General features: G+C 34.4%; 1 protein-coding gene across 2 annotated transcripts in view; it reads left to right on the forward strand.

Annotated features, from left to right (window-relative positions):
• The window catches only part of ARID4A (AT-rich interaction domain 4A), a 65,626-nt gene that overhangs the window by 6,352 nt on the left and 45,448 nt on the right, over positions 1-13,826 (forward strand). For both annotated transcript variants that reach the window (XM_058739178.1, XM_058739179.1), the window contains exons 5-9: positions 1-91; positions 7,675-7,754; positions 7,844-7,938; positions 9,874-10,006; positions 13,353-13,432. In XM_058739178.1, the coding sequence (XP_058595161.1) occupies positions 1-91; positions 7,675-7,754; positions 7,844-7,938; positions 9,874-10,006; positions 13,353-13,432 (479 nt within the window). The remainder of the gene's footprint in view (positions 92-7,674; positions 7,755-7,843; positions 7,939-9,873; positions 10,007-13,352; positions 13,433-13,826) is intronic.

A 13,826-nucleotide genomic window follows, 5' to 3' on the forward strand; every position in this document is an offset into this window, starting at 1 on the left:
GTTGGAGCTATTGTTGAAACAAGGACATCTGATGGGTCCTTTCAGGAAGCTATTATCAGCAAGTTGACAGATGCTAGTTGGTATACTGTGGGTAAGTAGTTAATTTAATACATAGGATTTAATTTGGAGTTGCATATATTTTTATTTTGTAAATACACTGAATCATTATGTTGGTAGAAATAGGTATTCTTTACTGTCAATTTACTTGATATAGTTGGCTGAAATTTTAATGATGGCTGCTGGTAACAAAAATAATATCTCTTTGGTCACTTGTGGCTATTTGATCCAAGAAGGTACCTGGGGTGCCAGGGTGGCTCGGTTGGTTAAGAGTCCGACTCTTGACTTTGGCTCAGGTCATGATCTCATAGTTTGTTGAATTCGAGCCCCACGTTAGGTTCTGCTCTGAAAGCACAGAGCGTGCTTGGGATTCTCCCTCTCCCTCTCTCTTTCTCGCTTTCAAAACAAACTTAAAACAACAACAACAAAAAGAATGTACTTCTTTTTTAGGTTACCTAGATATTTCTTTTCAAGAAAGTTAAGTTATATGCTTATTTTTCTTCCATTAGAAAGTCAGTACAAGTTAGTATTGTAAGTAATCAGACATTTTTACTTTTCCTGTAATTACAATTAAGGTTGCACAGCTGCAATCTTTTAATGTATTGTTGCTTGTTTTACATAAGGATAATACAGATGTTACCACAAAATTTAAAGACTAAAAAAATTCTGGCTAGAGTAGATTCAAGTCTAGATGATCATAGCTTAATTTTTGATTTTTGATTTAGTCAAGTCTCAATAACACCTTTCAGAAAAGATATAGGTGCTACTATGGGGTGCCTGAGTGGCTCAGTCAATTAAGTGTCCACCTTTGGCTCAGGTTATGATCTTATGGTTCTTGGGTTCAAGCCCCGCATCGGCCTGTCTGTCAGCACAAAACCTGTTTCAGGTCCTCTGTGCCCCTCTCTCTCTGCCCCTCACATGCTCACACACACACTTTCTCTCTCTCAAAAATAAATAAACGTTAAAAAAAAAAAAAAAGAGGGGTGCCTGGATGGCACAGTCAGTTAAGCGTCCGACTTCTGCTCAGGTCATGATCTCACGGTTTGTGGATTCGGCCCTGCATTGGGCTCTGTGCTGACAGCTCAGAGCCTAGAGCCTGCTTCGGATTCTGTGTCTCCTTCTCTCTGCCCCTCCCCCACTTTGCTCTGTCTTTCTCTCAAAAATAAATATAAAAAAAATTTTTAAATGTTCATTATTAAAAAAGGAAAGATATATGTGCTGCTAATCAGAATGCATACTTAACATTCCATGCATAAGCTTACGCTTGCTTTAAAAAACTTTAGGGAGTAGCAACAAGTGTCTTAATGCATGTAAACTAAAACTTAAATGTACTACTTATATAGTTGCTGTTATTATGTTGATAAGAATAGTAATGATTAAGATTTCCTAATCTCCTCTCAGTACGTTCAGACTACACAATCCTGTGGATAACATCCATCCTTTATTTTATACTGAACATCTATAGCATTGTTTGGTTTTTACATTTATATCTTGGTATAAGTGGTGTAATTATGGTGTTGTGGTTTCCTTAAAGAAGGAAAGGAAATGATCCTGTAGGTTTACTTTTAGTTTACTTGATTTGTGGCTTTGGGTAAAAATCATTCATCTTCAGGTGATGCTCAAAGCTGTGAAGAATGTGCTTTGTTTAAAAATTGTACTTCTTGTGTCTTGCTCTGTGGCTTCTATTAGAAGTAGCAGTTTGTTGTACGTAACTACTATTTTCTGACCATTTTTATTCTTCTTGGGCCTCTTAGAAAGCAGTGTCAGTTCACAATGGTGCTGTTACTATGAACTACGTATTTTTAGGAAGCTTGGTTGTGGCTGTTGATAGTTGTTAGAGATTTAAAAACTAAATTTAATGTTAACTTTTAGAGATTAAGTAAATACAATTTTATTATATTAAAGCAGTGATAACAATTACAGGCATTGAGAGGCACCCGGGTGGCTCAGTCGGTCAAGCCTCTGACTCTTGGTTTTGGCTCGGGTCATGATCTCCCAGTTTGTGAATTCGAGCCCTGCGTCCAGCTGTGCACTGACAGCGTGAAGTCTGCTTGGGATCCTCCTTCTCCCTCTGTCCCTGCCCTGCTCATGCTCTCTCTCTCTCTCTCAAAAGTAAAAAAAAATTACAGGCACTGATATGTGCAGAGTTACGCAAGATTATGTGATGTGTATTCAAATACTAATATTGCATCGTATTTGATATTTAATATCAAGGCTGCATTCACAGTGCTTGTGAAGTTTTACTGATATAATGCTTGTGATTCTGCAGAAGCGATACTTCTCATGTTTTCACATTTGGGACTTCTGCACTCCAGAATAGCAGATCTTTATCCTTTACATGAATGGCATTTTAGCATTTCTAAAAGCTAGTTGCTACTGAGCATTCTCTGTGGTGATTTTCTGTGATGAGTAATTACAGAAGAAACTGTATAATTCTTTTTCTGAAAGAGCTTAGCATCTTAATTGCATGTAATTCGTGTATCAAGCATTAGTGTACATAAGAATCACTTGGTGTTTGTTTAAAAATGAGGATTTGAGGACTCCAAATCTCTTCAATTTAGTAGGTCTGGGGATGGCAATCCAAGAATCTTTCTTTTCATAATTACATTGGGTGAATTTAATGCAGGTATTACACATTAGTAAAGTAGTCCATACTTAGAAAAAATGGAGACTTATTCAGGAGAAAAATTCAAAATATTTAAGTTTTTTGCATCTTTGTAATGATGGCAAGTGACCTAAAAAATCTAAGATGTTAACAGGCACTGTTCACTTAAGTATGTTCAATATAGCACTCTCTGTTATAAAGAATATTTAGATGTTGAAGCATGTAGCCCACATAAAGAATGATTAGAGTATAATGAGCCTAAAAGATGGCAAAATAAAATGTGTCCTCTCTCACAGGTCATGAGCCTTCTATATTTTTCAATTAATTGAGTGATTACTACCTGTTGGGTTTAATTCCTCTTTTCTGAAATTCTTCTTGGTTTCTAATTCCTAGTGAAGTGTTATATAGGTAGAGTCAGAAAGTTATACAAAGTATTAATGATCTCCATATCACTTTTTTATTTTAAGAGATCTCAAAATTTGACTATTAAAAATGAAAAGAGGATACCACACTACTGGTTTAGATCAAATAAGAGTTATGATCATTGGTGATCAAAAGCTACCTAATGAGTCTGATATTAACTTACGTAATATAGGTACTTTTCCTACGATAGCTGAATAACCAATTATGAAAGAGACTATAGATCTAATATGAACTAATTTTAAAAAATCTAATATTACCTTCCTCTTTAATGTTGAATAATAAGTGGCCTGAGTTTATGGATTTTATGTTTGTTTTTTGAGCCTTGGAAATATTTCCCCTTCCTAACATAAAACAGTGCTTCCCTAGCATAGTTTATTCAATTGGCAGTTCTTATCTTTGCATTAAAGATAAGGAATCTGTAATGTATAGAAGTGTATGGTTACCTTTCTAGTGGTTCAAAGGTATTAATTAGGATTGGAATTTGTATCTCCACTTGAATGTTGCCATTAACTCCTGGTAAATACAGCTGTCCATAAAACATTCTAAAACTGCTCTTCTTTTGCTTTTTTTGGAATATAAAAATAACACATTGTACTTGAAAAATAAGGAAAATGTAAAGGACAGAATTGTTATTAATTTTAGTACCTTACATATAAAATGTATATTCATATGTACAATATATAAAGTTTTACACTAAAATTTATTTGATTATTTATATATCTTTGTGACAAATGCTTTTTAAGACTCAAGATTTTTTCATGCTTTCTGGTTACTGTTTTGTACATCAGTTGTATCAGATCTCATGGAAGTTATGGTTCATGGAGTAGAGGAGGTTTAGCTTAAACTGGTGAATGGACTGACTTTTGTAGAATGTGCTGTAGGCTTACTAAGGCTTTTTTTTTTTTTTTAATGTTTATTTATTTTGAGAGAGAGCACACGTAAGCAGGGCAGAGAGACAGGGAGAGACAGAATCCCACGCAGGCTCCGTGCTGTCAGTGCAGAGCTCAACTGGGGACGTGAACTCACCAACTGTGAGATCATGACCTGAGCCGAAATCTAGAGTCAGATGCTTAACCAACTGAGCTACCCAGGTGCCCCAAAGCTTTTTAATTTAGTTAGAACCTCTTATGACAAGTGTTTTTATAATCAGAGTCAACCACAAATGTTTTCAAAACCAGGACTAGAAGATCATTTAGAAAGTACTAAGCAACAAAGAAATCTATGCCTTCCTGTGATGTGCTTTAACCTGTTGTTTAAATGGCCTTCCAAAAGACTTAGCATTCCCATGGTATTTTGTCAATATCATTATACATTTGTTAAGTTTCTTGATTTCTGAAGTTCTGGACCTTGGCTGCAGAGGGATTTCTGTATCACAAATGAGTTTATGTAACAAAACTATTGGTTTTACCTAGAGTATGTAATGTTAAAGTTTTTATCCACTATGTGAAATATTTTAATTAATATATAAATGTATATATAAATATTTTATTAATTTTAACTGGTATACACAGATACAACAATAATATTTTCTTTTTGCAAAGTCAGAATTCTTGACTTCTCTCCTGTGTTCATTTTATGCCTCTGCCCCATACCTATTTATTATGCATTTTGATTCCCCCTTAACAAAACTGTAGCTCATTGATTAGCCTTCTGCTTCTCAATTTCTTTATAAAAGAGGATAGCGATTCCTACCTGGCAGAGGCTGCTGTGAGAATTAGGACATGGTAGAAGCTTAATAGGTGATAGCCAATTACATCTTTGGAGAGATAAAGTTAATTTACTATTGTTCTCTTACTATCCTCCAGCATCTGACAGTGCTATTTTCATGGGTAGATCTTTTTGTATTTAGTAGTTAGATAGATCCCTGTTGCTTTTGTTTCTTTTAATTCTCAAGTGTAGAGTTAGGTTTCATATATTTGTTTGCATTAGCATTGTTTTGTCTACCCTGATCAGTTATTGAGAGAGACTTAGCTTTGTCATTTTCAAATTAAGTTTTTGTATCTGTATTTAACATAATAACAGAGATACTGCTTTTGTAAGTTTTGCACTCAATAGTCTATTTAAATACCATTTTTGTCAAGTAGAAAACATTTCATAGAATTACTAAATCCTTATAGTCAGACTTTTTCCTCTTGGCATACTGTAATAGACATCTTGAACTTAAAAAAAAGCTAAATATACTATATACACCAGTTTATATATACCAATTAATTATTTCACTCTTATCAAAATGCCAGAGTCACTCTTCAGTGCCTGAAGAGTGTTTGGTGTTCTTTTAGATGATACTTCTAATATGGAAGTTATAGAGGAAACTTGTTCTAGATGGAACTTCTTCATGATTTTCATAATCGGGGATGTCTTGATTAATAGGTTCACTGTGTTGGGGTTTCTATTTGTCTTTCAGAAAATCTTGAGAAGTTATGTAGCTTTTCAGACTTGTATAAAGTACTCAAATACATACCTTTGTATAGTCAGTGAATTAAAAAAAAAAAAGTAAACGGTTTCTCTTCGTTCACTCAAAGTTGGAAGCATTCTTATATAAAATCATAAAATTGTTGTTGGTGCCACAGTTCTCTTTTGAGAAGTTTTTTTGGTTCTTACATTATTTCTATCCATGATAAAGTATGTTGAAGTTAAAAGTATTTTTTCCTTCAAAAATCTGATTATTTCAGAGATTATTTTAAGTTAGTTTATTTATTTATTTTGAGAGAGAGAGAGCACGTGCGAGAGCATGTGGGAGGGACAGAGAGAGGAAGAGAGAGAAAATCCCAACCAGGCTCCACACCGTCAGCGCATAGCCCGACATGGGGCTCTGACTCACGAACTGTGAGATCAAGCCCTGTGCCAAAATCGAGAGTTGGACACTTAACTGAGCCAACCAGGCACCCCTTAAAGTGATTATTTTAAAAAAACAAGAATTAAAGATTTTAAATTGTTGAAATTTCTCATCAGAACATTTTGATTTGAGGCTGCCATTGATTAATGATGAAACACTGGAAAACATTTTGCATAAATTTGATATTATGGATTGTTCTGATATTCTCATGTTCCTTCCTCACACCTCCACTTAAATGTGTGTGCACATGGGTGTGTATGTGTGTGTCCGTTGTTACCATCTTATATATTGTAGCCTTTAAGGAAAATTGGAACTTTTAAGCTTTTATTCTTTAATATACTTATGGATATTAATACAAACATGAAGGATTATTTTAAGTTTGGTATAATAATTTCATGATCTTGAAGTTTTAAAAGAACAGTGGTGTATTTATTAGATTTGATGACACCATATGAATCATAATTTTGTTACAAATGTTTAGAGCACTGTTAATCAAGTGTAGATTAGTAATGTAATTGTTGGAGGATATTGTGTTTTATCCTGTCGTTGTGTTTGCAGCGGTCATTAATTTCTGCGTTATTGACTGTACAACACGGCTCCTTTTGTGCAAACATGGTTCTCTGAATATGTGCTTCAGGAACTTTTCATTTTCTCTGCATTGTCTCCTGCGTGTAAGAGAATTTAAACTAGATGTCTTTACTTTTGGAGAAAGAACTGACTGAGGTAGATAAATACTGAAGAAGTTGAGTGCTCTTACATAAGTTTTTAGCATGAAAAAAATAAGTTTATGATTAAATATTATTAAAGCAAAGTAATGTAGAGTTTCCCTTTATTAACATTAATTTATTCTGTTAGAATGAAAAAGCATCTAGAATTATGGAAGTTGGGATTACATCTTAAAATAACTATTTCTGTGTATATGGTATTTTCATACGATACACAAACATATATTGATACATGTTTGCATTATAAGTATCTGGGGTAAGGATTCCACCTTTTTATATTTTATTTCTTCATAATGATGGGCAATCAGGTGTCTTCTGAGAGCATTTTCTTTTTAATACACTTGGTAACTGTTAGATGTTAAAATAAGAGTATGTTTCTGGAAAATTAAGCCTATAAAATTTTTTTAATGTAGTAAAAGTAAAAACTTGAAAGCTTCTGTGCAATTATAACTGACTTTTGAAATTTAAGAAAATTTCATCTTTCTGATGTTTCCTTGTTTCAACCTTTAATTCTAAATTTCTTAATCCTTCTCCAGCAAAAGAAAAATGTTGAATCTTATGACTTTAGAATTTGTTACCCAATAGACTTCTACTAAAGGAAGTTATCATGCAAATAAGTAGAGGTAGTACAATAATCCAAGAAGCATTCCTAGAAGTCAAACAGTTTCTGGAAGTTAGAGATACTTCATTGATAACTGTTCTGAACAAAACCCATAATACTTCTTTTTTTGTAAACCAGGTTTTTTTTTTTGCTCATTCTTCCAGGATTAAAGGTAATTTAATCACTGGTGCTTTGATTAGGTTGCTAAGTGAATGGAGACACTTAGGCAGTTGGGAGCAGCCATGTAGCCTGTGTTCAGTATCTACAGAATGAAAAATGTACTGTGTACATTTTAAAAGCTTTTGGAAAAAAAAAATAATGGTTCTTACAAATATTAAGCCTTAACTAAATAGCAGCAATATCGTTCTCTGCAGTGACATGTTTACTTAGTGTGCATAAATTCTCTGATATCTCTTGCTTCTTGTAGTGTTTGATGATGGTGATGAGAGAACACTGAGACGCACTTCACTTTGCCTAAAAGGAGAGAGACATTTTGCCGAGAGTGAGGTAGGGTGACATGGATGGACTTTTTGAGTTGAAGAACTTCTAACATCGAGGCAAGATGTGATTTAATTTGTCTGTTGTTTCTTATCTAGACACTTGACCAGCTTCCCTTAACAAATCCAGAGCATTTTGGAACTCCTGTAATTGCAAAGAAGACAAACAGAGGAAGGAGGTCGTCTCTTCCTGTGTGAGTGTTTCATATACAGTAATATTACAGTTATTACAACATTAAACAAATGAGTCTTCTAAGATGGCTAAAATTGTTCAGGTAACTTTTCCATAGTATCTTGTATCATTATGTTAGACATTTTACCTTGAGCAGACCTTGTTCTTAATTATTCCCATTACTCTGAGAATTATCATAACTCCTTTTTCAAAAAGGGTTATTTTTGTCTTGAGTTACTTTGCCAAATTTCTTAATTGATACGATGTGTTTTTCTATTTTAAGTGAGTATATGTATTTTTTAACCTTTTTATTTCAAAAACATTCCAAACTTAAAAATCGTGCAATAAACTTTCATATACTCATCTACATTCAGTAATTGTTAAAATTTTTGGCACATTTGCTTTATCATTTCCTCTGTGGATATGTAGCTATTTTTTAACTTAATGATTATTTTTTATTATTACTATTTTTTAACGTTTATTTTTTGAGAGAGAGATGCACACGCAAGTATGGGAGAGGCAGAGAGAGAGAATCCCAAGCAGGCTCCACACTGTCAGTGCAGAGTCTGACTCGGGGCTCGAACCCACGGACCATGAGATCATGACTTGAGCCAAATCCAAGAGTCCAACACTCGACTGAGCCACCCAGGCGCCCTAATGATAATTTTAATTGGTTGAACCTTCTGAAAGTATATTATAAGTATCAGACCTACCTTTAAATACTTTAAGAATAAGGAAATTCTCTTATATAGCCAAAGTATGATTATCAAATTCAGAAAATTCAACATTAATAAAATGCTATTATCTAATAAGGTATAGTCCATATTTTAAATTTTGCCACTTGTTCCAATAATAGCCTTTATAGGCATCCACTGAATCCAGGGTCCAACCCAAGATCATGCATTACATTTTGTTTACATGGTTCTTTTTTTTTTTTGGACAGAGAGGGTGCAAAAGAGCGAGGGGCAGAGAAAGAGAGAATACCACGAGTGGCAGAGGGAGAGGGAAGCAAGGGCTTACCCCAAGTAGGGCTCAGCTTACTTGATGCGGGACTTGAACTCAGGAACCATGAGATCTGATCTGAGCCGAAGTCAGATACTTAACTGACTGAGCCACCGGGGCGCCCTAGTTTTGTTTTTTTATAATTTTTTTTTTAAGTTTACTTACTTATTTAGAGAGAGGCAGAGACAGCACAAGCAGGGGAGGGGCAGAGAGGGAGAGAGAAATCCAAGCAGGCTCCGTGCTGTCAGCTTAGAGCCTGACATGGGGCTTGAACTCATGAAATGTGAGATTAAGACCTAAGCTGAAACCGAGAATCGGACGCTCAACTGACTATGCCACCCAGGCGCCCCTGGGCATCCTAGTTTATATAGTACTTAAATCTCCTTTAATATGGAAAAGTTCTTCAGTTTTTTTGTTTTTTGTTTTTGTTTTTTTTTTTTTTGGTATTTTCCCGACATTGATATTTTTGAAGAGTACAGGCCCGTTTTGTAGACTGTTCCTCACCATGGGTTTGTTTGCTTGTTTAATTGTGTAGATAAGCTAATTTAAATAAACCTTCACATGTTTTTTTGATGAGATCTTTTCATAACCTGTTAGGAAGTAGAGTTACATCTGGCATATATAAAAGGTAGAAGGATAATCTTTTTAAAAATATGTATTTGGCACAGTAAGTACTTCATGGTGACATAATTAGGCTTTTCTGTCCCAGCTGGTGGTTGGCATAAGAGCTAAGTCCAAATCCTCATTCATCTAGTGGCATGGACTCAGAGTCATCATGGACAGCTCAGGACTACTTTGGGACTAAGGAAGTATCCATCTCTTCAATTTCAGTAAGAGGCTACTCCTACTCTGGAGTAATCCAGATTAGAAATTGAATTGTACATGTTAAATTCACACCACTCTGTCTCAACAATGGTTTATGTTAAGATCATGATAGACTTATTCTGACTTTTAGTAATGAGGACGAAAAGGAAGAAGAAAGTAGTGAAGAGGAAGATGACGATAAGCGACGTCTCAATGACGAATTGTTAGGAAAAGTTGTAAGTGTGATATCAACATCTGAGAAGACTGATGGATATCCTGCTTTGGTAAGTAAGATTTCTTTGCAGAATTAATCAACCATTTAAAATTTTGTTTAACATGGATCTTTAAAAAGCATTTAAAATATTTTGAAAGTATTACCCAAATTTAATTTGGACTTTATTGCAACATTGAGCAATCCTACTTAGGTCTCACATACTTCACTGTTTTCCTTTGTTATTTCCTTTAATTTTCTATAATCAGTCATTTATTGGGATCTTTCAGTTTTTCCTTGAAAATGTGTGCAGTGGTCTCTTTTTATCCTATTCCTGTTACCATTTTACACTTGATTTATGGTAATTTCCTCCAAGTTCCCTTAACTTGATTCTTGGGTTTTTTGCTAAATTTAGACAAATTTTCCGGAAGCAACTTCTGTAGAGTAGTTTTTAAACACTGATTTAATCATAGTAGTCCCATTCTCAAAAACAAACCCCAAAAAACTTTCACGGACTGCCTAATGGATCAATTCTGGATTCTTTAGATGGATTTCTGAGGCTATCCTAGCTCTTAGCTTCCCATTTTCAGTGTAAGCTTCATACTCAGGTTCTCTCTTAACTGCTCTCTGTGTAAAACACTTCTCTTCCAAACCTTTACCCTTTTGCCTTAAATCAATTAGTATTTACTGAGGATGTGCAGGGAGTTCCACCTCTAAGTTGCTTAGAAGAGAGAAAACTATGAACCTTGTAACACATTGCTCTCGACGACCTTATTGTATACATCTAAGACATTACATAGCAATTAAAGTTTATATAGTCATTTTTAAAACTTGGCGCAGACACTGGAGTAGGAAAGGGAGTATTGGGGAAAGGAAGGGCGGGTACACCTAGGTTTTGCAAATAGTAAGTCTTGGATGGGTTGGTAGGGAAATCTAATCTTTGCTTACTCGGGGAAGGAATGAGAAGAAGGGATGGGCAAGAGAATTATTTCATGAGAGGAATCAATAATACTTGGTAATACCTGTCTCCATTTTCTCCTTTTTGTACTCCTCTCCTTTTAAGTGTCTTAACATTCAGCTCAAGGCTTACGTTTTCTTCAGTCTCCCTTAACTACTCTAACATAACTATTCCCCTTTTCTGAGTTTTGATATGACATATATCTCTAACAACAGTGCTGGCACAAAATGTGTCCCGAATTAGATTAGAATCCTTTAGTGAACCGAGGCCAATTTTTAATGTTTCTGTGTGCATGTAAGTATATTACTCAGTTGCTATATATAGTAAGTTTACCTAGAAAAAGTCTGAAAATCCTTTGAGTCTTTCAGTTGTACAGGCAAACAAGTAAATGGGTTTGGATTCAGAATTTTCAGGTCATAATTTGCCAAGAGATTTTTTTTAAGAGATTTTTTTAATCCCTTCATTTACTCAACAGACTTATTTGCCAGGGAATGTAGAAAATAAAAGATGAGTAAGACACTAATCTCACATTTTATTAATATTGTAATTTTAATGCAGAGAATAATTCAAGTAACTATATACACAATAGTATATGTTCAACATTAGGACTTCTTGTCCTGAAAATTTACATTTATTGAAGGAAATCCAGAAAGTCTTCATGAAGCTGTTGCTTTTGAACTGAGCCTTGACAGATTTAAAGTTAGTTAAGCAGAGGTTCTCTAGAGGACTATCTTAGAGGAAAACAGTAAAAGCAGAAAAGCAAAGGGTTTGCTCATGGAACTATTTGCTCTGGAAATCCATTTTGGCTAAATGTTAAACAACAATAGGGGAATAATAGGAAATAAGACTGGGAAGATAATTTGGATCTAGGGCAGAAGAGTCTTTAAAAGTTCACCCCAGGAATGTGACCATAATTCTGCATAGAGTTTTGCAGAAGAGTAACATTATTGAGCTGCATGTTTAGGAATGTTAATGAGGCAGTAGTGTGTTGAATGGATTGTTGGAAACACTGGAGATGACAGGAATCAATTTGGAGGCCATTCTGGTGGTTCACAGGTGAGGTAATTAAGCCCTGGGCTGTGCCTACTCATCCTTTAAGACTTAATCTTAAGCCTTTGCTGCCATACCTCTTCCTTTCCCAGATTGGGTTAAGTCTTCCTCCTAGGTGTTTTCATCTCTGTACTTATCCTCCATGGTGTTGTTTTGTGTTTACCTCTCCATTGTGCCATTAGCTCCTTAAGGGCAGACAGAACTCTACTATTTGTCTAATAATTACCAGCGTCTAACAAACACACAAACATTTACTGCCATCTGATGTTAAGGCAGCTGATACAACAGCCAAGAATTTTTAATTATCTGGATATAGACTGTTTAATATGATAGCCATGAGTCCTACGTGACTGTTTACATTTACATGTAATTTAATTAAAATTAAATAGAATTAAAAATTCAGTCTCTCAGTTGCACTACCACATTTTAAGTGCTTAGCAGTGCAGATAACAGAACATTTCCATCATTGCATAAAGTTCTGTGGGTGATGCTAGATTGTAGCAGAGGGGAGCTAGTGTTAGGGGTGATAATGAGCAGGTAAATTTCAGCAATTCATTGGTAGACTTTATTTTTAAAAAATATTAAGTGCCATAAAGAATGTGTAGAGATTAGCTATTTACTAATGTTCAGACATTTGTTACTTTTAAAAGTTAAGAAATTAAAAAGTTCTTAGATTTTCTTTGATTTGCTTTCATTACTAAAAATTGTAATGCCCTGGTAAGAAAGGGAACTTAGATATTTATTTTAAACAGATAGCAGATTTCAAAACAGATCTTGATTCAAGGATATTTTTAAAATTTATACTATGCCACATTTTCATCACAGATCATATGTTTGACTTTTTGGACAAGAAATGATTACGTAGCTTAGAAGAAATCAAATTTAAAAAATTTTTTTTTTTTAAACGTTTTTTATTTATTTTTGGGACAGAGAGAGACAGAGCATGAACGGGGGAGGGGCAGAGAGAGAGGGAGACACAGAATCGGAAACAGGCTCCAGGCTCCGAGCCGTCAGCCCAGAGCCTGACGCGGGGCTCGAACTCACGGACCGCGAGATCGTGACCTGGCTGAAGTCGGACGCTTAACCGACTGCGCCACCCAGGCGCCCCAGAAATCAAATTTTTAAAAGTGGTGGTCATATTATTTATATTGTATTAACTATTTATTGTATGATCTAATAACTGAATAAATTAAATATCCAGAAAACCAATATGTTAAAGAAAAATCACAAGGCAACCTTCTTTTTTAAGTAATTCATTTATAATGGAAATTATTAATAATTAAACTCTTTCTTAACAAAATATAATTCATTTGAGAAGTGAGGGGGATCCAGAACTACTCTTTTTAAAAGTGTATATTTTTTTGATCAAGGGAAATTAGGCACCAATCCTGTTCTTTATTTTATATTTCAGGTAATATCTCCCAGCTGTAATGATGACATCACAGTGAAAAAAGACCAGTGTTTAGTTCGATCATTTATCGATTCTAAATTGTGAGTCACTTAATAGTATTATGGTAGGAGAAAAAAAAATGAGATCACAGTGATAGACCCTTCCATAGTCCACACTTTATTTTGAAAAGTCTGATCATTTCATGAACTGTCATTACATATTATGCTTTGACTTTTTGTAATGTAGTTTATTTTTTCCTAATTTTAATTTAAAATAACGAATTTTAATTTAGTTTTGTAAAACTAAACAATGTGTAATAATATTTAAAAAGTTTTTTTTATAAAGCATGGTATTGGTTTTCTCTTTAATTGTAAAAGCTTGGTACTTTTATTATGTGTACTATTTCATATTATGAACTATGAAACTTACTTTTCATGGAATATTACTAAAATTATTTTGACTTTTTTCCTGATTAAGTCAGATTTTTAGAAACTT

The sequence above is a fragment of the Neofelis nebulosa genome, chromosome 7 (genome assembly GCF_028018385.1).
Source record: "Neofelis nebulosa isolate mNeoNeb1 chromosome 7, mNeoNeb1.pri, whole genome shotgun sequence".
In the NCBI taxonomy this organism is placed as follows: Eukaryota; Metazoa; Chordata; class Mammalia; order Carnivora; family Felidae; genus Neofelis; species Neofelis nebulosa.